This window comes from Arachis hypogaea, chromosome 20, assembly GCF_003086295.3.
Source record: "Arachis hypogaea cultivar Tifrunner chromosome 20, arahy.Tifrunner.gnm2.J5K5, whole genome shotgun sequence".
NCBI lineage: Eukaryota > Viridiplantae > Streptophyta > Magnoliopsida > Fabales > Fabaceae > Arachis > Arachis hypogaea.
The window spans coordinates 137,602,343-137,625,455 of record NC_092055.1 but is presented as its reverse complement, the minus strand read 5'-3'; the positions used below and the strand labels follow the sequence as shown (position 1 = coordinate 137,625,455).

Sequence of the window (23,113 nt, the reverse complement as noted above, 5' to 3'; positions counted from 1 at the left end):
CAGAAGGGAAAAGAAGGCCGGATATGGGAGAAGGAAAGGGAAAGGGGTGCCCCCACGCGGCTGTCCGCTGACTCTTCTGCCTCGCGAAATATGGGAGAGAATTGCAGCAAGAGTTGCGTCGGCTTCGATCCAGGATCTGTTTAACATGCAGGCGACCTGCAAGGTGTTTTTGGACGCAGCCCGTTCATCTGCGGTGTACAAGGTGGCCTCCATGGCGGAGCTACCCGTCGCGTTCGGTTATGACGACAAGGACCATCCTGAGGATGGGTTCTTTTATAGAAGCGCGCGTACTGGAAATCCGGCCGCTATATTCCATGTAGGGATGAGAGAATTCTACTGGATGGGCCGACACGTCGCTGGGGGCGACACCCTGCTTGCGGCTGCCGATGCGGGCGACGTCCAAGCCCGCTACATGTGTGCGATGCTACTACTAACACCAGGTGTTGGGGACGAGGCGGACGCTGGCAGGGGGTTGAATTGTATGCCAACGTACTGGCTGCTAGAAAAATTGAAATGTGTAGAGAACTCTTCGGGCAGTTGTTCACAAATCCGCTGATTGGGGTGCACCTGTCGAATCCAGGGAAGCCCGTCGTCTGCCGGTCAAGCGTCTGCCCGACCCGCGGGACCATGGGTGCCGCCAACGATTTGTCGAGCGTGTCATCCGTCCACTGCCTTGCCGAGTTCGAGGTGTTGCATTTCCTTAGTCTGTTTACTTTCAGATGAAGCTTCGTTGTAACTAAAGTTGAATGTATTTCTTTGCTAATGATTCGGGCGGTTGAGTTTGGTGGCTTTGTAAATTCCCGCTTTCGTGGGTCAGACAAATGACATATTTGAACCGATGCATATCACCGTGTTTTAACTTTTAAATGCTCACACGCATAACCTTTGATAGAAGCACTATTTCATAACTTCATTAGCTAATAGGCCAAGCCGAATATAAAAAAAAAAAACAAACACACCAGAACAGTTCAATATTAACGTTGGGCCTAAACAGTACAATACTAGACCTAAACATACATTGCCAGGGAGGGGAGGGGTCGGTTTACGGTGTCTCTATCCCGTTGTTGCACTGACCCTAAGACCTGGGACTTCACCTGTCCAGCAAAATGTCGGCCAGCTGCCGTATGATTTCTCCCAGTCGAGTCCTGAGTTCCTGTCTCTCTCTCTCTCTCGATCTGGGATACACAGTACTCGATCAACGCAACGGCCTATTGTATGTCCTCAATCGATTGGCTGGCTGCAAGTGATGTAACTTTGTTAGTAACATATTGATACCGACGCAAGTGACTAGACGTGGGGGTGTCGCAAGAAGACATTTTTCGCTTACCAGATGCACCTGGTACCGCCACGGGAGTCGTCGTCACCGTTGTATCGTGCCGTCCGCCGTGAAAGACGAATCGGTTGAACTCAGACAGCGGCGGGAACTCGCTGCTCAGACCCGGAACAGGCGGAGTCGTTGTCACCGTCGAATCGTGCCGTCCGCCGTGAACGAGTCGATTGAACGCCGACGCCGGTGGGAGCTTGCTGCCCAGCTCCATAACAGGCAATGCATTCACCTGGAAGTAGTCGTTCAGGCGTTCACAACCTCTTAGTAACTCCGGTAACGAAGAAGCAGGTTCCGTGAAAAGCCATCCACCTGAGCCGATGCCGTCTCGCTGTTGAGGTATATTCCGGGTATCCTCCCTCTAAAGACGACGTACCACCCACCTTCTGCTCGCATTGCCATCCGACTATTAGAGGAGATCTGGTACACCCTTCAGAGGGAGAGGTGGTTAGGGTTGATGGTGGAATACAATTTATGAGTTTTTCTCTCACGTGGAGGCTAAGAAATGGAAGAGTAAACAAATAAAGCAACTAGAATGGTGAGGGTGCAACAGTAGTGGAGGTTTACTTTCACGTGGACCCCTATGTTCAGGAGTAGGGGTGCAGGGACTCTAGGTTCAGGAATAGGGGTGTACTTGCACCAGCAAAGAACAAATAAATAACATTTATCTTATTCACCACTATTAAGGCTCCTTTAAATTACTTCATTCTTGAGAATATTAGCCCCACCTAGGAAATGGGCATCTAGTTAAATACGATAAATGCTTTTTTAATCAATATAATTATTATACTATCTGAACACATCGGTAAACGAAAACATCTAGGGAAACGTATGCGGTACTGAGCCACAACCCCCTAACCCCCTCCCCCCATGGCAGTATATGAAAAAGCAAAATGCCACAAGCTCAGTTACAAACTTGTCTATCCTCTTTATAATCTCCAATAATCCCTCAACAAAGTCCTTGCAAATGGCCGAAAGTTCCTAGAAGGACACTAAGAAAGTGGACGTATCCGTTCAGCACGAATGCCCGCTGAATCTCCTTCCTCGCAAAATATGGTCGAGTATTGCCACGATGGTTGCATCGAATTCTATTAAGGATCTGTTCAACATGCAGGCGACGTGTAAGGTTTTCCTCGGTGCGGCGAGATCAGACACTATATACAAGCATGCGACGATGTCTTATAAATCGTTAGCGCGCTTTTTACTTAACCTCGACGGGCCTGAAAGGAGATTCCTTGATTGCTGCGTGGAAGTAGGAAATGTGGATGCTATAGTCCGACATGGGTTCGCGGAATATCTCCAGTTTGGCCGCCATGACAACGTCATGGAACTGCTTGCTAGGGCCTCAATGGAGGGCAGCGTCGAAGCAGGTTACCTGTCTTCCATGTTGCTAATGTTTGATCACGAAGACGTGCAAAGGGGTGTTCAAATGATGGAGGTTTTTCGTATTTTTGGGCAGCTCGAGAGCTACACCAATTTCTTGACGGACGTTTGCAAAGATACCACGGTGATCTTAAAAGAATTGTTTGCACGCATCTGAACGACCGTGACTGTTTACCACTCAGGCCAATCCTCCCCCGACTGTACTGTTGTGGATTTCTCTTTATGTAATCCTCCAATACGGTGGCTAGCAAATGCCGGTTTGTTATGATCCTTCAATAAACCCTTTCGTTAACCCCTTGCTATGCATACTGATGGTGTAATTTACTTTATTTTATTTTATTTTATTTGTTAAAAAACTGTCAGTTTGATCAATTAATTTATCGTTAATTATGTGGAAGGCACAGACGACGCAATTAATGCGTATCTTGGCTATAAGCCTATAACTTATTCCAAATAATGTTTTCTTCTTGAGTGGGATATGATCTTAACTTTGCACTATTGTAGTGACATATGAATGGACAGAAGACTGTTTATCCAAGCAATCTAATTTGAAAGATGTTTATTTCCTATAATTTCATATAATTGTAGGATATCATAAAAATGATACTATGTCGTTCCCAGTTGAATTGAATATGTGTTTCCAGAGAAATACAACAAATTCTTTTTTAGTCAATTTAATTATTATACCATCTAGACGCATCGGTAAACGAAAAAAACATCTAGGAAAACGTATGCGGTATTGTACCACAGCCCCCCTCCCCCTCCCCCCAATGGCAGTATATTAAAAAGCAAAATGCCACAAGGTCATTTATAAATTCGTCCATCCTCTTTATAAATCTCTAATAATCCCTCCACGAAGTCCTTGCAAATGGCCGGAAGTTCCCAGAAGGGCAAAACGAAACTGGACGTATCCGTTCAGCACGAATGTCCGCCGAATCTTCTTCCTCGCGAAATATGGTCGAGTATTGCCATAATGGTTGCATCGAATTCGATTCAGGATCAGTTCAACATGAAGGCGAGTTGCAGGTTATTTGCATCTGCATGCAATTCCGACGCCGTGTACAGGTATTCCTTGGTGTCGATGTTGCCGATTTCTTGCTTCTTGGACTACTCTGGGCGGCCTGCAATGACATTTCTGCGTCGATGCGCCACAACGCAAAATCTGGCCGCTTTGCTCCGCGTGGGGATGGCTCATTTATTCTGGTGTGGCCACCGCAGAGGTGGTATACAGACCCTGACCGTGGCAGCAGAGTTGGGCGATGTGGAGGCCTGCTACATCTCTGCGATGCTGCTACTATCGCTTGGTGACAAGGACGAGGATGAGATTTGCCATGGATTCGAATTTTTCGGTTTGGTCCGTGAGTCCAGCGCAGTCGAAAGCTGTAGAGAGGTCTTCACGCAGGTGTTCATGGGCCCGTGGTCGGAGATACCCCCGGCGGTCCCAGAAGAGCCCGTGTCATGCCGTTCCAGCAGTTGCCGTACCCGCGGAACCATGGAGGATGCGAGCGATTTGTCCAGTGTGTCGTGTGTGCAATGCCTGGCTGAATACGAGGTGCGAAAGTTCTTGGGGACTGTTTACGTTTAAGTAGTTCTCTAAACCCCGATGATGGAGGTGCTGATCATGCTCCGTGCGTGCATTGTCGGTCAGACTATGATGTAATCTGCCAATATAGTGGCTAGCAATTGCCGGTTTGTTACGATCCTTCATTAACCCCTTGCTAATTGCTATGCGTACTGATGGTGTATTTTATTTTATTTTATAATTTTTTTTGTTAAAGAACTGTCTGATCGATCAATTAATTTATCAAAATCATGTGGGGTATACAGACGATGCAATTAATGCGTATCTTGGCTATAACTTACTCCAAATAATGCTTTCTTCTTGACTGGGATACAATCTGGACCTTGCACTATTGAAGTGACGTTTGAATGGACAGAAGACTATTTATTCAATCAACCTTTTACACCATCGGAAGGTTTTTTTCTAGGCCTGGGTACTGAGACCGTGACAGTAAATTTATGCAAAACTGGTAACTTCGATAGACAATAGGGAGTGACCGAAAGGGGTCATGTAAAAAATGGGTACAGGATAAATTTTATATGAGCAATGATAATTGACGATGGTGTATAAAATTTGTACAGACGTTGAATAATGAACATGCGGATATGCTCCAATTGAACCACGGGATTGTATTCATATAATATAATCGGTTGAGAGATTCAATACTTGTCCTTTAATGAACAAAATTTGCTTTCATATTTTAAGGAGTTTTTATTATGTAATTGCACTAAATGTTTTATTATATAACCTGAGAGAGAACTAATTTGAATTTTGTTCCGATCAATGGCTTCGTATTTTTTGTTCGTCCAAGCAATCTAATCTTAATATAATATTAGGATATCAAAAAAGCGGTACTATGTCTGCATTCATTTGTTTTATTATCTAGTGTCTAGTGTAAAATGATTATTCATGTCCTTAAATCAGAAGGAACCCTTAAATCAGAAGGAACCCGTAAACATTCGTGACAATCAAACGCGCTGCTTGTGGTATTTGGCTCCGTTCTCAACGATTAGGAAATGGTATTTGGCTCCGTCGTAACATAAATCCCTAATTGTGTGTCAACAGGTTAAGAACAGACGGATGAAAGTAAGTTAATTATATTATCAGAGTTTAAGTTCCACTACAGAAGATCAAACAGGAGACAGACCGAAAAAAGAAAATAAAAGGATCATACAGGCCTCGACGGAAAACATGACATTCAGATATCAAGCATGTGCAGCAGGTCAAATAACTCCGGCCCCGTCTTCATTCTGCCCGGCTGGATGACGACCCCGACGGAGCAAAAACTTATGCTTTTCCTCCAAAACGTCGATCCTGCGTTCCAGGTCACGCCACGGTAGAGCCTCCAGCTGTTCCCGTTCACGGCGCTTGGCAATTTCTGCTTCCAATTCTTTTGCTTTGACGTCCAATTGGTGAAGGATCACGTCATTCTTTCGCTGCGCTATTTTCAACTCCTTTTTAAGCCGACGCCTTTCCTTCTCCTCTTCCTCCAGTTCATCATTCTTTGCCTCGAAAATAAATTTGGCGGCCAACATCTCCACCTTCGCCTGCCTCAGTTCTGCTGCGGTCGTTACAAGTCTATCCTTCAAAATCTCTTCCCTCCTGACCAGTGCGACCTCAACGAGGTCAAAATCCGCGGACTTTTCATCCACACGGATGATGTCGATAAGAGAGTCAATCGAGAGTTCCGCAAGGTCGTCGGGACTAATGACGTGGTCGGTGATGGATACCTCCGACATTTTCTCGGGAGAAGAAGATGACATATGGCAGACTACGACGACCCTTAAAGCAACGATTTTTGTTCCAGCGACGACGGCTGTCCTCCAGGTGGGTCGTTCTCAGGCGATAGACGTCGAATCTTTCTTCTGAAGTTACGCCAATAGTGCGACGTGAGAGCTGTGTGCAGAGATGACTGTGGCAGTGTGGCAGACGGCGGAGAGAGCAGTGGAGTGTGGCAGTAATAAGGAGAGGGAGAAGGATAGACAGATAGTGGAGAGAAGGAGTTACGGCATGGAAGAAGTGAAGAAGGGTTAGTACTTAGTAGGGTTAGGGATTGTCAATATATATATATATATATATATATATATATATATATATATATATATATATATATATATCATGAAGTAGGTAGAAAGTTACTTGGTATCTTTTTTTTCATAACTAATGTGTCAATAATGGGGCTTTATTTTCAGGAAAATAAAACATTAATTTAAACTATTTCGATGGAAAAAAAAAAGAAAAGATAACATTTATTCAGCGAGTAATTAAGGTAAGCAACTAAAGTTGACATAAATATAACACAAAATTCGAACAGTCAATATTAAATTCTTGTGTTGTAAAACGAGTATTTCGTTCCTCCCCTATTTATTAATTATCTTATCTTTTCCAGAACAACTGGTAAAGAAATGTACGACGCACTGAACCATTTAAAAAAAAGATATAATAATAGCACAAAACGTTTCTTTGGTGGTTGTGTGTCGTCTTGGTATTTTCCAAAACCCCTGGCCCAAGTTGCTTGAAAAATGGCTAGAGGTTCCATGAAGAACAGAAAGAAAAGGAACGCAGCCAAGACGACCAGAGAGAAAGGGACCGTATCCGTTGAGTACGAATGTCCGCTGAATCTTCTTCCTTGCGACATATCGGTCAGGATTGCCACGAAGGTTGCGTCGTGTGTGCAGTGCCTGGCCGATTACGAGGTTCGGGTGTTCTGGGAGTTGTTTGCATTCGAATAAAAATTGTCTATTTTGGGGTTTGTATTTCCCAAGTTTGTCGTTTATGATTCTCGTATCTGGTATTACCGTATGAAGCATTATCTCCACTTTTGTTAAGAGTTTACGCATGGTTATCCTCATATTAAATTAAATATATTTTTATTGTGTTTTCGTCTTCGTGCGTAGATAGATCTTAGTTAGTTTGACTTCGTTAAGCTTGATGGTGTAAATTGGTTTAGAGGTTTTCCCTCGCCTGGATGCTCAGAAGTGGAAAAGTAGAGGTGTACTGTCACACGGATCCCACGTTCAGGAGTAAGTGTGTACTTCAAGCCGAAGTAGGTTCAGAAGCAGGTGTGCAGGGATACCAGGGTCAGGAGTAGGGGTGTACTGCACCCACTTAGATAGAAAAAAAAGGTTTGTTCTGTCAATCAACATTTTAAATTGAATGCAATTAACTGTAAATAAAAAATTTATCATTTAATTCGATAATTTAATTTGATTTGACCATTCACGATTTTTTAATCGGTTTAAGATTCCTTAATCTACACAATTACGACATGTATTTAATTGTTTTATCTGATACTTCCCAATATTAATTGTTATCGATGAGCTTCAGTAAAATTGCAAACAACAAAAACGTCATTTACGTTTCCCATTTCCGGATATCGAGGCAAACTGAAAAATGAAAACGAGACTGCCCACCGCCGTTTGGAAGAAGAAAGACACTTGTACTTGTACGTATAGATAAATATGGGTATAAGTACATATATTAAATGTATTAATTATCTGGTATTATCCATAATGTTGGGCAACGAAATGATTGACGCGCTAAGCCGTAATAATTAATTAATGTCAGTTAGGGGTGTAATCGGTTCGGTTTGGTTCGGTTTTGGACCGAAAACCAACCGAACCGACCTGATCGGTTGAACTTTAATATCAACCATTCGGTTGGCTGCTTTCTGGACAACCGAACCGAACCGAACCGAACCAACAGCGGTTTGGTTCGGTCGGTTTTTTCGGTTTTTTTATATCTAATAAACAGAATTTAAAATATCATAAAATAAAGTTTAAAACCTTCAATAAACCAGAATTACAAGAGTATATCACATTCAAATCCAGTACAAATTCAACTTAATTAAATATAAAACAAAGGCAATTAAAAATGTCTAGCAAAACAACAAAAATAAACACACTTTAAACCACAACAGTCACTTTAAAACAAATAAAAACCAAACAGCCAATCAACCACCATACTTAATCTGAATCCACACCAGACTCATCCTCATCTTCTCCGGTTGGTGCAATTTCTACAAAAATAAAACAAGAAAATCAATATAGATTATAAATATAATATAGATTATAGATTATAAACATAAACCATGAAAGGAACTACAAATTTCTTTTTTGCATACCTAATTCAAGTTTCTCAAACTCTTCAATAAGCTCCTCAAAATCAGTTGTCATTGGAGAAGCACGAAGCCAATTTTGTGTGCATATCAATGCCTCAACTGTCTTTGGAGTTAAAGAACTCCTATAGTTGTTAAGCACTCTTCCACCAGTGCTAAAAGCTGATTCTGAAGCAACAGTTGAGACCGGCATTGCTAGGACATCTCTAGCTATTTGGGATAAGATAGGATACTTGCTAGAATTTACCTTCCACCAATTCAATATGTCAAAAGTATTTTGATCACCAGGCTTCTCTAAACCATCCATCAAATACAAATCCACCTCATTCTTGTTGATGATCTCATGAAAATGCACCTCCTTAAAAAAATCACCAGCCATGTCGCCATCAGGTACTCCCACATCTGATGCACCATCCATTGTTGTTGAAGTAAAAGATCTTCCCCCATTATTTGCATTCATATAGCATTCAAACATCTTGGAGAAGGTTTCTTTCACTTTTGCACCCAAAAAATCAGCATCATCCTTATCATATAGCTTTTCAAAGCTAAAGTTGACAAACTTCAACGTGTATCTAGGATCAAGAATCACAGCAACAAAAATCATCATGTTGATATTTTTAATGTTACCCCAGTACTTGTCATACTTAAGCTTCATCCTCTCAGCCATACTCCCAAGTAATGGATCTCGACTACTACAAGAAGCTTTGAACACACGCAAAATCTTACAAAACTCATGAAAATATTGAGAAGAAGTCACAAGCAAACTACCAGACACACTCTTTGTAACATCATGAAAAATTTTCAGGAATTCCATAAAGTGTTTTGCATTATCCCAATCAATATTCCTCGGAATACCACCTTGCATTAGAGCATATTCTGTATCTCTCTCCCCTAGCCTCTTGAACGCCTTTTGAAACTTCAAACCACTTTCAAGCATGGTGTATGTAGAGTTCCATCTAGTGGGAACATCGAGTTGGACAGTACACTTGTCTTGTATCCTAGCTTCCTTAATGAAATTTTTGAACCTATTCATACGACTAGGGGAAGCACGCACATATCTAATAGCATTTCTTATCTTGCTAATAGATTCATGCATCTCTTTCAATCCATCATTAACAACAAGATTAAGAATATGTGCACAACACCTAACATGCAAATGCTCTCCTTTCAAAGGATGTAAATTCCAATCCTCCATTCTAGTTCTTAGGTAAGATATTGCAGTGTCATTAGAACTAGCGTTATCAACAGTAATTGTGAACACTCTAGATATCCCCCACCCCAAAAGACATCTCTCAATCTTTCTACCAATTGTTTCTCCCTTGTGGTTTTTAATAAGACAAAATTAATAATCCTCTTTTGCAATTTCCAATCATGATCAATGTAATGAGCAGTGAGACACATATAATTCAGATTTTGCACAGAAGTCCAACAATCAGTAGTTAAACAAACAGATTGATTCGGTTGCTTGAACACAGTTTTTAACCTATTCTTCTCACTAATATAGAGATTCCAACAGTCCTTAGCAACAGTAATCCTTCCCGGAAGTGAAAATCTAGGCTGCACAATACTCATATAGAATCTAAATCCCTCCCCCTCAACAAACTTGAATGGTAGCTCATCAACAATTATCATCCTAGCAAGGGCTTTTCTACACATTTCAGCATCAAAAGTAACTGCAGTAAATACCCCTTCACCCTCTTTTTTTTGTTGGAAGGTAAGGATTGTTTGACTAGGGTCACCCGACTCCCTAGGAAATTTTTTACATTGGTTCAACAAATGATAACGCATATTAGTTGTACCATTTCTATGAGAGTCACATGCATATGATGCACCACACCAATTACATTTAGCCCTAGGATGTGATGGCTTGGACTTAGGATCCCTTGTAAAGTGTTCCCAAGTCCAAGATCTAGGTCTAGAAGGTTTTCTGTTACCTTCATTAGCTTCATCCTTGCTATCCTTTTCATCAGTTTCCACAGTACTTGGAGATGGATTTGTTGGAGTTGCTCCCGGAGTTGCACCCACATTAGTTGAATGAACCTTCCTCTTCTTTGATCTAGGATGGGGCGGGGGTTTGGTAAGCACGCCGCTGTCCGTTGAAGAACGTACCGCGGACTCAACAATTTCACCCCCAACTTCAGGCGTCCGCTCACTGGGCACCTCATTGCTTGTTGGCTGCATATATATATAAACAGAACAATGAAAAATTAAGGTTTTTAATTCATGAACAGCACCAAAAGTATTGTTTCCAGCAACAAAACAAGCATCATTAACAGCTCTAACAGTCCACCAAAACAAGCATAATTAACAGCTCAAACAGTCCACCAAACTACACATTCAAGATGCATTATACTCAACATAACAAAGGAAGAATTTCACATATAAGTATAACCATCATTTATTATTTATTTTTCTATTTATTTCATAAGAAATATAATGAATTAATAGTATTCTAATAATGATTCGAAAACACAACATGCATTTAAAGAAATATATAAAGATTTAAGCTAGCATGAAGTTTCTGCATCAGTTTTTAAGAATAGCTCTCCTAGTAGGCTGCATCAGCATCATCGTAATTATTATTCAAACGCGTCCTAGAAGAACCCAAATTTTTCTGACATGGATCATAGGTGGAAGCACATACATAAAGTAGTTTAGTTAGCTGTATGAGGAGGCAATTTGTCAAGCCATTATTTAATGTTACACTTACACTTAAACATAAGTGGGATGATGACAAAGCAAGGGGTTTATGTATGTCATGCCATTAATTTTAAGCAAATGGATCATTTTAATTTAGCTAAACTACAGCTTGTGGTCTCAAATGGAACATAATAATGGAAACGTTCAAAATTAATTGGGGCATGTGCTATGTAGACAAGCCAGGAAATTCTAGATTAGTACTGCTTCAGGACACTACTGCATTCCTCAGATACCAAAAGTCCAAGATTAAGGTTAATCATAACATGTACTAGATTCTCTTGATTAATTAATCATAAATTGTTACAAGTTACAATTTTTTTCTATCAATTGGAAGTGTAATAAATAAATCTTTTTTTTCCTTATAGTTTATGAAATATATATTTAGAATCAATTATAGGCTTCAATAATAAAATTAAAGAAACATGTACCTTGACATCAAATACATCATCACATTTGGAGTCAAACATGATCTTAGTTAACGGCATTGAATGGCACAGGGGAATTAAAGAATCAATTTCCTTTTTCTTGAAGTAACCTTGCTTCAGGTTATTATTGACACTAATTAGAATAAGGTCTCCTATGCACCCAGAAACCAAAAAGAAATACTATCATGTGCCAAAGAACATAAGATTCTATGCAGTTTGTCCCAAACAAGATATATAATAGACCTTCTATCAAAATTGGGAATGAGTGAAGCTAGTCCAATGCCTATTTCAATGATTTCATCCCTAAAATTACTATCAAGTATCAACTGCCACTTTTAGCCAGTTCATGCACTCACCACTAAAGCTGAATTCTAAAGCTTGACAGCAAACTTCATATTACCTCACAAGCAATGTATTCAATGAATGTCTCTATTTTTCATCCAGGAAAAAAATTAAAATAAAAAAAAAGCGATGCATTATCCTGTGAGTTCTTGATGCAGCCAATACAAACAGAATTTCTAGCTACAGAATTTCTAAAAAACATAACCACAAAAGCACAAACAGAATTTCTAAAAATCATAACCACAAATAGAATTTGTAAAAACAATTGTTCAGGTTAAATCAAGCACAGTATCACTAAATAGAATCTCTAAAAATAATTGTTCAGAATTTCTAACCTCCGAAGAAGACATTGTGGAGTTGCTTTCTGCAGGAGATGGCTTGGTGACAGGAGTGCTGCTCGGCGGTCGAGTTGGATTGCGACGGCCACTGGAGTCTTGCTTGGCGACTGGACTGCTGCTTGGCGACAGGACGGTGACAGGACTGCTTCTCGGTGAATGGATTGCTCCTCGGCGACGGCGACCCAGCGAGGCAGCGACGGCGACCCAGCGACGGCGATGACTGAAGAGAAGAAGAGAGGAAGAGAAGCTAGGGTTCTCCTTCAGGGTCTCCTTCTCTCGAGCATGGTGGAATCGAAGGTGGAAGTGTGGAACCGTGGTCGTGGAAGAGAAGAACAGAGGAAGAAAGCTAGGGCTCCGGATTCGCCGTTCGCGTAAAAGAGAGGAAGAAGGCTAGGGCTGTGTGTGAAGTTGCCCTTTTATACCTAGGTTAAAGGGCAACTTAGTAAAAACACACCATTGAACCTTCATTATTCGGTTCGGTCCGGTTCGGTTCGGTTTCTTTCGAGTCAACCGAAAACCGAACCGAACCGATCGGTTTATTTCGAAAAAAACCAAAAAAAACCAATTTTTTCGGTTTTTTAATCGGTTGTTTTAAAATTCGGTTCGGTTCTGCGGTAATTTTCGGTCCGGTTCGGTAATTTACACCCCTAATGTCAGTATATAATATAATATATAAATTTTTCTGACCGATAATGTGATATATTATATACATATATATTTATAGATAAATTAACTTTTATAGGATAGAAAATAAGTGTTACAGTTGAGTATATAAACGTTTTGGAAATTGGTATTATCGCGATAACCGATAAGTTTAAATGATAATAATAATATATAAAAGCTTACATTCCGTCTCTTAATTGGCGGTCATTTCTCCTGTTAATAATTTTCGATAATCCCTCAACAACCCCCTCCAGCCTCTGCTGAGTCCTTGCAAATGGCTGGATCTTCCAAGACAAACAGAAAGGAAGGGAACGTGCCCGTCGAGCATGAATGTCCGCTGAATCTTCTTCCTCGCGATATATGGGTGAGGATTGCCCTAAGATTGCATCGAATTCGATTCATGATCTGTTCAACATGCAAACGAGTTGCAAAGTTTTTCTGGATGCAGCGAGTTTCGAAGCTGTGTACCAATATGCAACGATGTGTGTTATACCATTAGTGTCCTTTTTTTTACCTTGACTGGCCGGAAAGGAGGTTCATCGATCGTTGCGTTGAAGCAGGAAATGCGGATGCTATACTCCGACAAGGGTTGACGGAGTATTTCTGGATTGCCCGTCGTGGCATTGGGATGGAACTGCTTTCTAAGGCCTGGACGGAGGGAAGCGTCGAAGTAGGTTACCTGTCTGCCATGTTGCTACTATGTGATCACGAGAACGAAGAAGAAATGCAAAGGGGTGTTGAAATGTTAGAGTCTATCCGTACTTTCGGAGACGTCGAAAGGTGCAGGGAGTTCTTCGCGGACATTTTCTGGGAGCGATGGGTTGACGAGAGACCATCGGATTTGGGACATGCCGTGGCTTGTACATCCACCACTTGCACTACCCGCGGCACCATGGCTTGTGTGAATGATGTGTCTCGTATCTTGTGTGTGCACTGCCTGGCGAATTACGAGGTCAGGATTTTGCTAAAGATGTTTAGATTTTAGTGAACGTGGTTGTTTATCAACTCCTGTCAATCTGCCCCCCGAATGAACTGTAGTGGGGTTAGCTTTATGCAATCTGCCAAAACAGTAGCTAGCAACTGGCAATTTGTTAACAATCTATTTCTTGGTTGAAAAAATGGCAGTTTGATCTAATAAATTAACATAATCAATTCGCATTGTTGTTCACGCATTACTACATAGCTTCATCCGAAGAGAGAAAAAAAAAAACAGAGAAAATTCAAATGCTGCAGAAATTAGATATAATTAAGAAAACCCAGTTTTATGTAGGGGTTACAGAACATCAAAAGAACAGCTAAAGAAACAAAGCAAATAAAGATTTGGAACATAGAAGCCGTAGGTCATATAGCCCCAACATCGTCTCCATTCTGCCCGGCGGGCTCCTGATAGTTAGAGCTGTGTGCCGTTGCCGGAGCTTGACCATACAATTGGCAGACCAATAACCCTAGCTTGATCTCCACAGCCTCGAGCCTGCCTTCCATTTCACGCCACGGTGCCATCTGTTGCTGTTCCCCTTGACGAAGATCGGCAATTTATGCCTTTAATTCGTTTGCTTTGTCTTCCAGTTCGCGAATGGTGGTTTGATGCTGTTCCACCTCCATGCGCAACTTCTTTTGCAACCAGCAACCTTCCTCCAGTTCATGCTTCCTTATACTCGCCCTGACATTCGCGGTGAGTGTCTCCATCCTCACCTGCCTTAGTTCTTCTTGTGTTGTTTGAAGACTATCCCTCAAATACATCATCCTCCGTTGGAGGGTGTCGATCAGATCTGCGGTCGGAGGTTCCGCGAGGTCGTCGGGACTAACGGCGTGGTCGTTGAGGGATTCGTGTGACATTTTCTCGGATGAAGACGGGGAGGTCTGCTAGACAACGAAGGCCCTTCAAGCAATGATTTTTCTCCCGGCAGAAAGGTTAGAAAAGAATGTCTGGTTTATAAGAACTGACGAATGGTTATGACTTGTGACGGACTTACTTGTGCATTGGTATACATTTTTAAATCAAAATTTTAGTTACGAATAAATAAATTAATACATTTTAATGTGTTTCATTAATGTTCGTCTGCTATTCCTTGAAAAATGAAGCTAATAATGCCCCTGGTGGTTTTATCGATAAATGAAGAAAAAACCTGGGAAAACGTGTGCTGCACCGATTGCGCAGAATTTGCAATAAATGCAAATCTTGTCAATTTGATGTTAGAATAGACAGGAATAGCTGAAGGGTCATGGACTACTATGAATAACGTTGCAGACAGGACAGGCAATGAGTTTATAAAAAAATGATTACTTGAAGAGGCAATGGGGAGTCACCGAATGGGAGGTCAATAACGGGGAACAAATGTTTTCTTTTATAAATAAAATTTTTAATACGAAACACAAAACACATAAATAAAATGATAGCAACACGAGTCACACAATGGCAAAATCATTACATAATACATATATTAGATAGGATAACCAAAAAAATATGGTGAACCCAATCCTGTCCTATCAGTCAAAGAGGTGGACAAACAGGATCAACTCATAGTCTGCCCGACAATGCACGAACGGAAGATGAGCAGCACCTCCATCACCGTCGTTTACATGCCACCCTCTTCCATAGCGTTAATGGTGGTAAATAGCACCCATGTTTCCACGGCTTGGACATGCATGCGAAGAACAGACTAGATTCTCTGCGTTTAGCATTGGCACGCGACGCAGGTGTATCCATATCCCTTGGATAATGCCGCGGAACACCAATTTGCAGGTTGTTAGGGCACCGGCCGCCTTAAGCCCACGAAATCTTTCCAAGCCTTTGTTCTTTGCCTCGGCGTCGTCACGTAGCATCAGCATCATTGACACTGTGAACCGGGCTACCGAATGGCCGTGGGCTGCGACAACGTGCATCATTTCTATTCCCGTAAAACGACACCTGCCAAGGAAAAGGTCAGACACAGCAGACCAAAATAGAACTTCCAGGTGCCCGCTCTGCCTGCATCGCGCTAAGAAATTTCTTCCCGGCTGGTGCGTGGGACTCACACTCCACCACCGTTAGTCCCAAATTGGAATCAAGGCACATCGGTTTAACGAAATCCTCCTCCCCTGCATTGCGTGCAGCGGTGCACGACATCCTGAGACTGCACAAGTCCCTGACGGACTGTGCTGCAGTCCTCGCGGCAATTAAGGTCCAAACATCGTGGGGAAGGTTGGCGGGGCCTGTCGGACGCTCCATCTCCTCTCCTTATTTTAAATGCTTGACACGATAGATGAATGGGCGGTTATGTATAAGTAGTGGACAACACAAAGGCTCCAAGTAGTTATGTCAATCGCTGTTGTTTACGGTGTCTTTATAGCCACTCGGTGCCGTTTGCGATGGTATCCCATCGGTTATGTACCGTGCCTCTACACCAACTCAGCCACACTCACATCGATTAGGGAGCGTGCCGATTCAGTTTTCCGTCACCTCACACACGGCTTCCTTAGCAAATACATCCCTTTTATTCAGATTATTTTTATTTTTGATTTTTTTTAACTTTCCGGTCAATAACTTTCTTTATCACTTCCGTTTTTTCCATTTCGTCTCTTGGGGATTTCCATTTTTTTTGCTCTTTTTGTGTTGTGGTATCCGGTCAATATATATAATAAGTATCGGTTTACCCAAGACACAGTTTTCCTGTTATTTGTTGGGATTTATAAACGAGTAATCGGCTAGATAATATAAATCGCTGTCAAATATTTACATCATGGATATATAAAAAACATAGCATTCATTACACGATAAACAATATAATATTTAATTATACGTCAATACTAAATCTAATATGCATGGCAATCCTAAACCCGAGGTATGTCTACGTATTGTTCCACCTCGTAGTCGGCGCAACAGCGGATGCACCGAATATGGTCGGCGCCTCCGACACCGTGGACGGAACCCCGCTCTGCCGCCCTTTGGCGGTAGTCATACAGAAGACCCATGTGGCCTCAGGTCAAGCATCTGGTCGAGTCACAGACCATATGTTCTTCTCCCTTTTCCGGCAATTGGACTTCATCTGGCAAAGAAATTGTGAGGACCGCGAAGCAACTCGAGTAACATGCGGGGAGTAAGCCACCCGCTTCGAGCGTGCGAAATAGTTCCAAGCCTTTTTTTTTTGCCACGCTGTCGTCCGTCCGGATGAGCAACTCCATTAAAAGTGCGTACTTGGCAGCGTCCAACCCATTGCTTGCTGTATTCTGCAGCATTTCCCATCCGATGGCGTGGTTACATCGTATGTAGAGCTCCCGCAGCGCCTCCCGAAACAGAAGCTCTGGGTGACCAATCTCAAAGCACCTCTTGAAAAAACTTCGCCCTACCAGGTCCCGTATCCACCACCAATTCATCTCATGTGGGGGTGGTATGGCAACCATCCTGAGCACAGTATCCTCGTCGCCTACATCGCGCGCAATGCAACACGTCATACGGAACCTGCACAGGTCCTCGATGAAGTTTGTCGCGACTTTAATGGCTATGGCTAACCAAAGGTCGCGGGGTAGTTCGAAGGCAGTAGACAAACGCTCCATTGTAACTTTCCGTTGGGCGAGGGACTGGCAATGTATATGCTTAAGAAGGTGTTATCCAGTGGTGTTGAGAATACACATGCTAGTATATTTATAGTTTAGGGTTGCCCTTTGGAATCTAGTTCCCTCGGCCTTAACCGTTGCATCTTAACCTTGGCGAAATCCATTTTCGTTTTTTTCAAAAAAAAAAAAAAAGACTTCTATGCACTTGCATTTTAAATATAAATAACATTGTTAATTGATGGCATTTATTAGATTTGTCGTTACGCGCTGGTGCGTATTTAGTCGACGGCTAGGAGGGTTAAAAAAAATCTAAATAAATTATATTTTAACTAATCATCATCGCATTCATATGTATATATATAATTAAGGAAAATCAGTCTTGGAAATTGCAACAGGCGTCCATGCACGAAAGACGAAACATGAAGGGAAAGGCCGTAAACACACAAAGTCCTAATTTGCGAGTAAGACAAACTTGAATCGCCACACATGCTCGCAGTGTACCCAAATAAAAAACTAAAGAAAGAAGCAACCTAATACTAACTTGGGCATGGGGGCATTGCGTCATAGCTGGTTGAACCATGTATCCTATATAGTACCAGGCGATTGACTTAGGTGTTCTTCTTTGATTTCATCCTCCATAACTCTGCCTTGCTCAACACACGCTCCCTGAGTTTGTTGAATGGTGTGCTGGTCAGGTTCACCGCAGTTGTTGCCCTGATCTCGTTCTCCCGTAACTGTAAAACGGTAAACACTCGGGTTTAATGTGCCCGTATAATATAATAGCCGTAATCTACTTTTTTATTTGAATAATGGTGGTTTAGAAGGGTAGGTGGGTGTATTTAATTGCAAAGATCCTTGCAAATGCCGACGGTTGTGTGCTCCATTTACAGAGTGTGATGCGTTTATGTTTATGGTAGCAGGGTATTGTGGGTGGAGTCACGGGTATTCGTTGTAATCATCAAACGCGCGACAAATCTTTCACCCGTATGGTACGTTCGTATGCGGGATTGTTTTAGGGTCTGTTCCGTATCCAAAAATGAAAGTTCTGAGTGATACTATACTATAAAATTTCCTTTTGCAATCACTTATTCTGGGACGATTGCGGTCAAATCTATCCAAAACTCTCAACAGGCTTCCACTACGGTGTTAAATCTGACCATGCCTTCGCCCCCTATCAACACAACGGGGCCATTATTTTAATTGATTATATCGTACAGGCATGGGACTGCGAGCTACATATGCAATGGGCGTAATGCTTTATTGCCTACACCAGTACACCGTCAAAAGGCATTGGTTGGGAGATGGGACAAAGCCAAAATGGCTAATAAATTATATGCCTTTAGCTATCCGGTTCCCTTCCCATCGTACGTATTAACCGGTTTGTCCTAAGATTGTGCCATACTTGTTTAAGCATATATATCTATATACAGTGTATTATCTCATACCCCGAATTGACATATACACCTGCTCGTCTGTAGATACCCAAGCACTAGGTCAGCGCGTCATAAAGTTTTGCATCGTGCGCATTACAAGTAAATTAGTGGCGGATGTTGCTGTCCACTATCGTGCGCGGATTAGTATTATCTATTCCCATCCCAATTATGCGCACCATTCCCCTCCCCCCCCTCCCCGGGAATCTCGTTACGTTATTTTTAGTTGGAAAAGTATAGGGGTTAATTTTATTGTTTCATTAACTAACATTAATATAAACCCTAAACCCTAAACCCCAACCACTAAATCCTAAACCCTAAATCCTAAAACATAAACCCTAAACCCTAAAACATAAACCATAAATCATAAAGCATAAACCCTAAACCATAACCCATAAACCCTAAACCATAAACCCTAAACTATAACCCCTAAACCCTAAGCCCTAAACCATAAACAATAAACCCTAAACCATAAACCCTAAACCCTAAACCATAAATCGTAAACCCTACACCATAAACCATAAACCATAAACCCTAAACCCAAAACCCTAAAACCAAAACCATAACCCTAAACCCTAAACCCCAACCCTTAAACCCTAAACCCTAAACCCTAAACCCTACACCCTAAACCTAAACCATAAACACTAAACACTAAACCATAAACCACAAATCTGAAACCCTTAAACCTAAACCCTAAGCCATAAACCCTAAAACCTAAACCCTAAACCCTAAACACTAAACCCTAAACACTAAACCATAAGCCCTAAACACGAAACCATAAACCCTAAATCATAAGCCCTAAACCCTAAACCCTAAATCATAACCCATAAACCCTACACCATAAACCCTAAACCATAACCCCTAAACCATAATCCCTAAACCATAAACAATAAACCCTAAACCCTAAATCCTAAACCGTAAACATTAAACCCTGTACCATAAACCATAAACCCTAAACCCTAAACACTAAATCCTAAACCCTAAACCATAAACACTAAACCCTAAACCTTAAACCATAAACCATAACCCACAAACCCTAAACCCTAAACCCTTAACGATAAACCCTAAACCCTAAATCCAAAACCCTAAACCCTAAACCCTAGACCCTAATCCCTAAACCATAAACACTAAACCATAAACCCTAAACCATAAACCATAAATCCTAAACCCTAAACCCTAAATCATAACTCATAAACCCTAAACCCTAAACCCTAAACCATAACCACTAAACCCTAAGCCTTAAACCATAAACAATAAACTCTAAACCCCAACCCCTAAACCCTACACCCTAAACCCTCTACCCTAAACCCTACACTCTAAACCTAAACCATAAATCCTAAACACTGAACCATAAACCACAAATCCGAAACCCTAAAACCTAAACCCTCAATCATAAACCCTAAACCCTAAACCATAAACCCTAAACTATAAACCCTAAACACTAAACCATTAACCATAAATCCTAAGCCATAAACCATAAACCCTAAATCCTAAACCCTAAACCCTAAACCCTAAACCCTAAACCCTAAACCCTAAATCATAAACCCTAAACCATAACCCCTAAACCCTAAGCCCTAAACAATAAACAATAAACCTTAAACCATAAACCCTAAACCTTAACCCTAAACCATAAGTCTAAAACCCTACACCATAAACCATAAACCATAAATCATAAATCCTAAAGCCTAAACCCTAAATCCTAAACCCTAAACCCTAGATCCTAAACCATAAACCCTAAATCCTAAACCCTAAACACTAAACTCTAAACCCTAAGCCCTAAACCCTAAGCCATAAACCCTAAACCCTAAGCCCTATACCATAAACCCTAAACCCTAAACCATAAACCATAAATCATAACCCATAAATCCTAAACCCTAAACCATAAACCCTTAACCATAACCCCTAAACCCTAAACCCTAAACCCTAAACCTAAACCATATATCCTAAACACTAAACCATAAACCACAAATCCTAAACCTTAAACCCCAACCCTAAACCATAAACCCTAAACACTAAACCGTAAACCCTCAACCATAAACCCCCTAAACACCAATGTAGAATAACATAAAGTATTATAAAATATATTTCTTTATAATTGGACTTTTTTGAAATACGATATTTATTTATTGTTTCAGGCTAATAAACAAGTAACGATGTTAACATTATTATCATTATTATTTTTTAGTATTAACATTTATCCCTCACATTATTATAAGAGAGAGAGGAAATCACGCTACATTTCTTGAGGCCACCTGCCCACCTTCGTCCTAGCCAGCTGGTCTTATTATTATTATTATTATTATTATTATTATTATTATTATTATTATTATTATTATTATTATTATTATTATTATTATTATTGTTATGTCTAAAGTCTATTTTTTTGTGATTTCTAAATTAATATTTATTTGTTCTATCTTTTCTTTTGTTCATTGGATAAGCTCGTTAACACTATCCAGATCATTCAGCCCCACCCATCAATTCCCATATCCTCATCTTATAATGCATCAAATTCAGGTGAGCTGAAGGAGCGACAGTAGTGGGAGCACACAACATGAAGGAGGACGAAGAGCAAAGATAAGGTTCCTGTATGGTCGGGCTTCATCTGGACCGGGTACGGGGACTGGGTTGGGATTCGGGCGAATTGTTTCATATTTTTTTGTATTTAAGGGGCATTTACGTTTCTTGATGTGACGTGAGTGACCGGTGATGGCTCAAGACTATCTGCGGAACAAGAGGGTAAGACCCATCATGATGCCCAACTCTACGTGCTTGTCAACTATACAATACAGCAAAAGTGAGAAAGTATATAGTATACGCTTCCCTTAAATCCTTACTCCATTTCCATTGTTGTAGATATTCTAACTCAAGACATTCAAAAAAAAGGAAAAGCAAAGCAACTTGGAATACGAAAAATCAGTTTTCGGAGTCGTTGGCTAAGATGGGTGACCATGTATTTCTAGACGATCTATTGATGGAGATTTTCACCCGGACAGACCCGAAGACGGTAGCGAGATGCAGAACCGCAAGCATAACTTGGCGTGTCCGACTGTCTTCTGACAGATTTAGGAGAGACAACACACTCGCAAACATCAGGAAATACCATAAGGTGTTGCTCCAGATTGGTGACCCGGAGACGTACGGTTCAACCAAATCTTTCTGTATTATGGACTGTATAGACGGCGGAAGAGTAGCTGCACCAATGCCAAAATAACTGTGTCCCCACGGATGGTGGAGTGTTATCGGCTCCGATTGCGGTATGATCTTTGTCCAGTATAGCACGACTGATCATGATTTGAGACTCCTAGTATGGAACCCGCTGCTGCGAGTCGCTCCGCAACTAGACGATCCGGCCGACAAACTACTTAGACAAGCCATCATCGGATACGCATTTGGATACCGGGCGGGAACTGACAATTACTACGTCGTTCATATGTCAAAGAGGCACGTCCTAGATAGATTTTTGCACTGCAATGTTTTCAATTCTGCAGAGGAAAGCTGGAAACACTCGTATATAAACGATCAGCGTCTCACTCACCTCGATGCGGGCTCAGCATTCCACCTTAGTAAGGCCGTGTGGGTCAACTAGGGTGGACGTGGTGCCACGATAGCAACGCATGTGGTCGTTCTGGATGTAGACACCTTTCTTCTGAGGAAGATAAGGATAAATCGCAGCTCAATTTAGCACGTGCAAGCGATGCGTGTGCTCGATGGGATCCCACACCTGGTCGGATATGAACGAAAACCGCACGGACTATTGACCATATGGTGCAAGATTGACTTGGACTCGATGTGCGTCGTCCCATTCATCAAGGTAGGAGTTGCTAGTCAGTTTGGTGTTCCATGGAATCCTGTGACAATCATGGGTAATTGTATGATCAGAGTTCGCGAAAACAATCATAAACGGGCAAGAGGTGCTAACGGTGGTTTTGTGACGGAGATTTCGTTGGATCAGATTAAATTAGATAGCCGACACAGAGTCACTGCATTCAAAGGTGAGTGGCCGAGTGACATGTACCTTCAGCGCGTTATAATTGTGGGGGTGGGTTCTCTAGTTCCCTGATGGAGCGGCCGCTTGTGTGATTTAGTCGCATATGCGGCAAGTAGGTTGTCACTGCATAAATCCATCGTGAGTACATATGGGCCAGATGTAATCGTTGTATGTATTCTAGGTATGTTTAAATTATGCTTTTCGAATGGATTAATGTGTATCGTGGTTTATTATAATTAGTAGAATGTTTACGGGAAATGAAAATTATCTAATTAGATTGAAAACACAGTGCCAATGCAAACAACT

General features: G+C 41.4%; 5 protein-coding genes across 5 annotated transcripts; 3 read left to right on the top strand and 2 right to left on the bottom strand.

The window, feature by feature from the left end:
* The first annotated feature begins 2,396 nt into the window (after nucleotides 1-2,396).
* Nucleotides 2,397-2,864, top strand: LOC112786490 (uncharacterized). The gene has a single exon (XM_025829862.1). The coding sequence runs from the start codon at nucleotides 2,397-2,399 to the stop codon at nucleotides 2,862-2,864; it is 468 nt and encodes a 155-aa protein (XP_025685647.1).
* A 711-nt stretch (nucleotides 2,865-3,575) lies between these two features.
* Nucleotides 3,576-4,292, top strand: LOC140183265 (F-box protein At2g35280-like). Its single transcript, XM_072231298.1, has one exon. It carries the CDS (start codon nucleotides 3,576-3,578, stop codon nucleotides 4,290-4,292), a length of 717 nt encoding a protein of 238 aa, XP_072087399.1.
* A 3,738-nt stretch (nucleotides 4,293-8,030) lies between these two features.
* Nucleotides 8,031-9,591, bottom strand: LOC140182640 (zinc finger BED domain-containing protein RICESLEEPER 2-like). The gene is made up of 2 exons (XM_072229814.1): nucleotides 8,392-9,591; nucleotides 8,031-8,286 (listed from the first exon to the last, which is right to left on the bottom strand). Exons 1-2 carry the CDS (start codon nucleotides 9,578-9,580, stop codon nucleotides 8,234-8,236), a joined length of 1,242 nt encoding a protein of 413 aa, XP_072085915.1. The 5' UTR covers nucleotides 9,581-9,591; the 3' UTR covers nucleotides 8,031-8,233.
* A 3,536-nt stretch (nucleotides 9,592-13,127) lies between these two features.
* Nucleotides 13,128-13,838, top strand: LOC112786488 (uncharacterized). Its single transcript, XM_025829860.1, has 2 exons — nucleotides 13,128-13,217; nucleotides 13,353-13,838. The coding sequence occupies exons 1-2, from the start codon at nucleotides 13,128-13,130 to the stop codon at nucleotides 13,836-13,838; spliced, it is 576 nt and encodes a 191-aa protein (XP_025685645.1).
* A 2,972-nt stretch (nucleotides 13,839-16,810) lies between these two features.
* Nucleotides 16,811-17,386, bottom strand: LOC112786487 (uncharacterized). Its single transcript, XM_025829859.1, has one exon. It carries the CDS (start codon nucleotides 17,384-17,386, stop codon nucleotides 16,811-16,813), a length of 576 nt encoding a protein of 191 aa, XP_025685644.1.
* Between the last annotated feature and the right edge of the window lie 5,727 nt (nucleotides 17,387-23,113).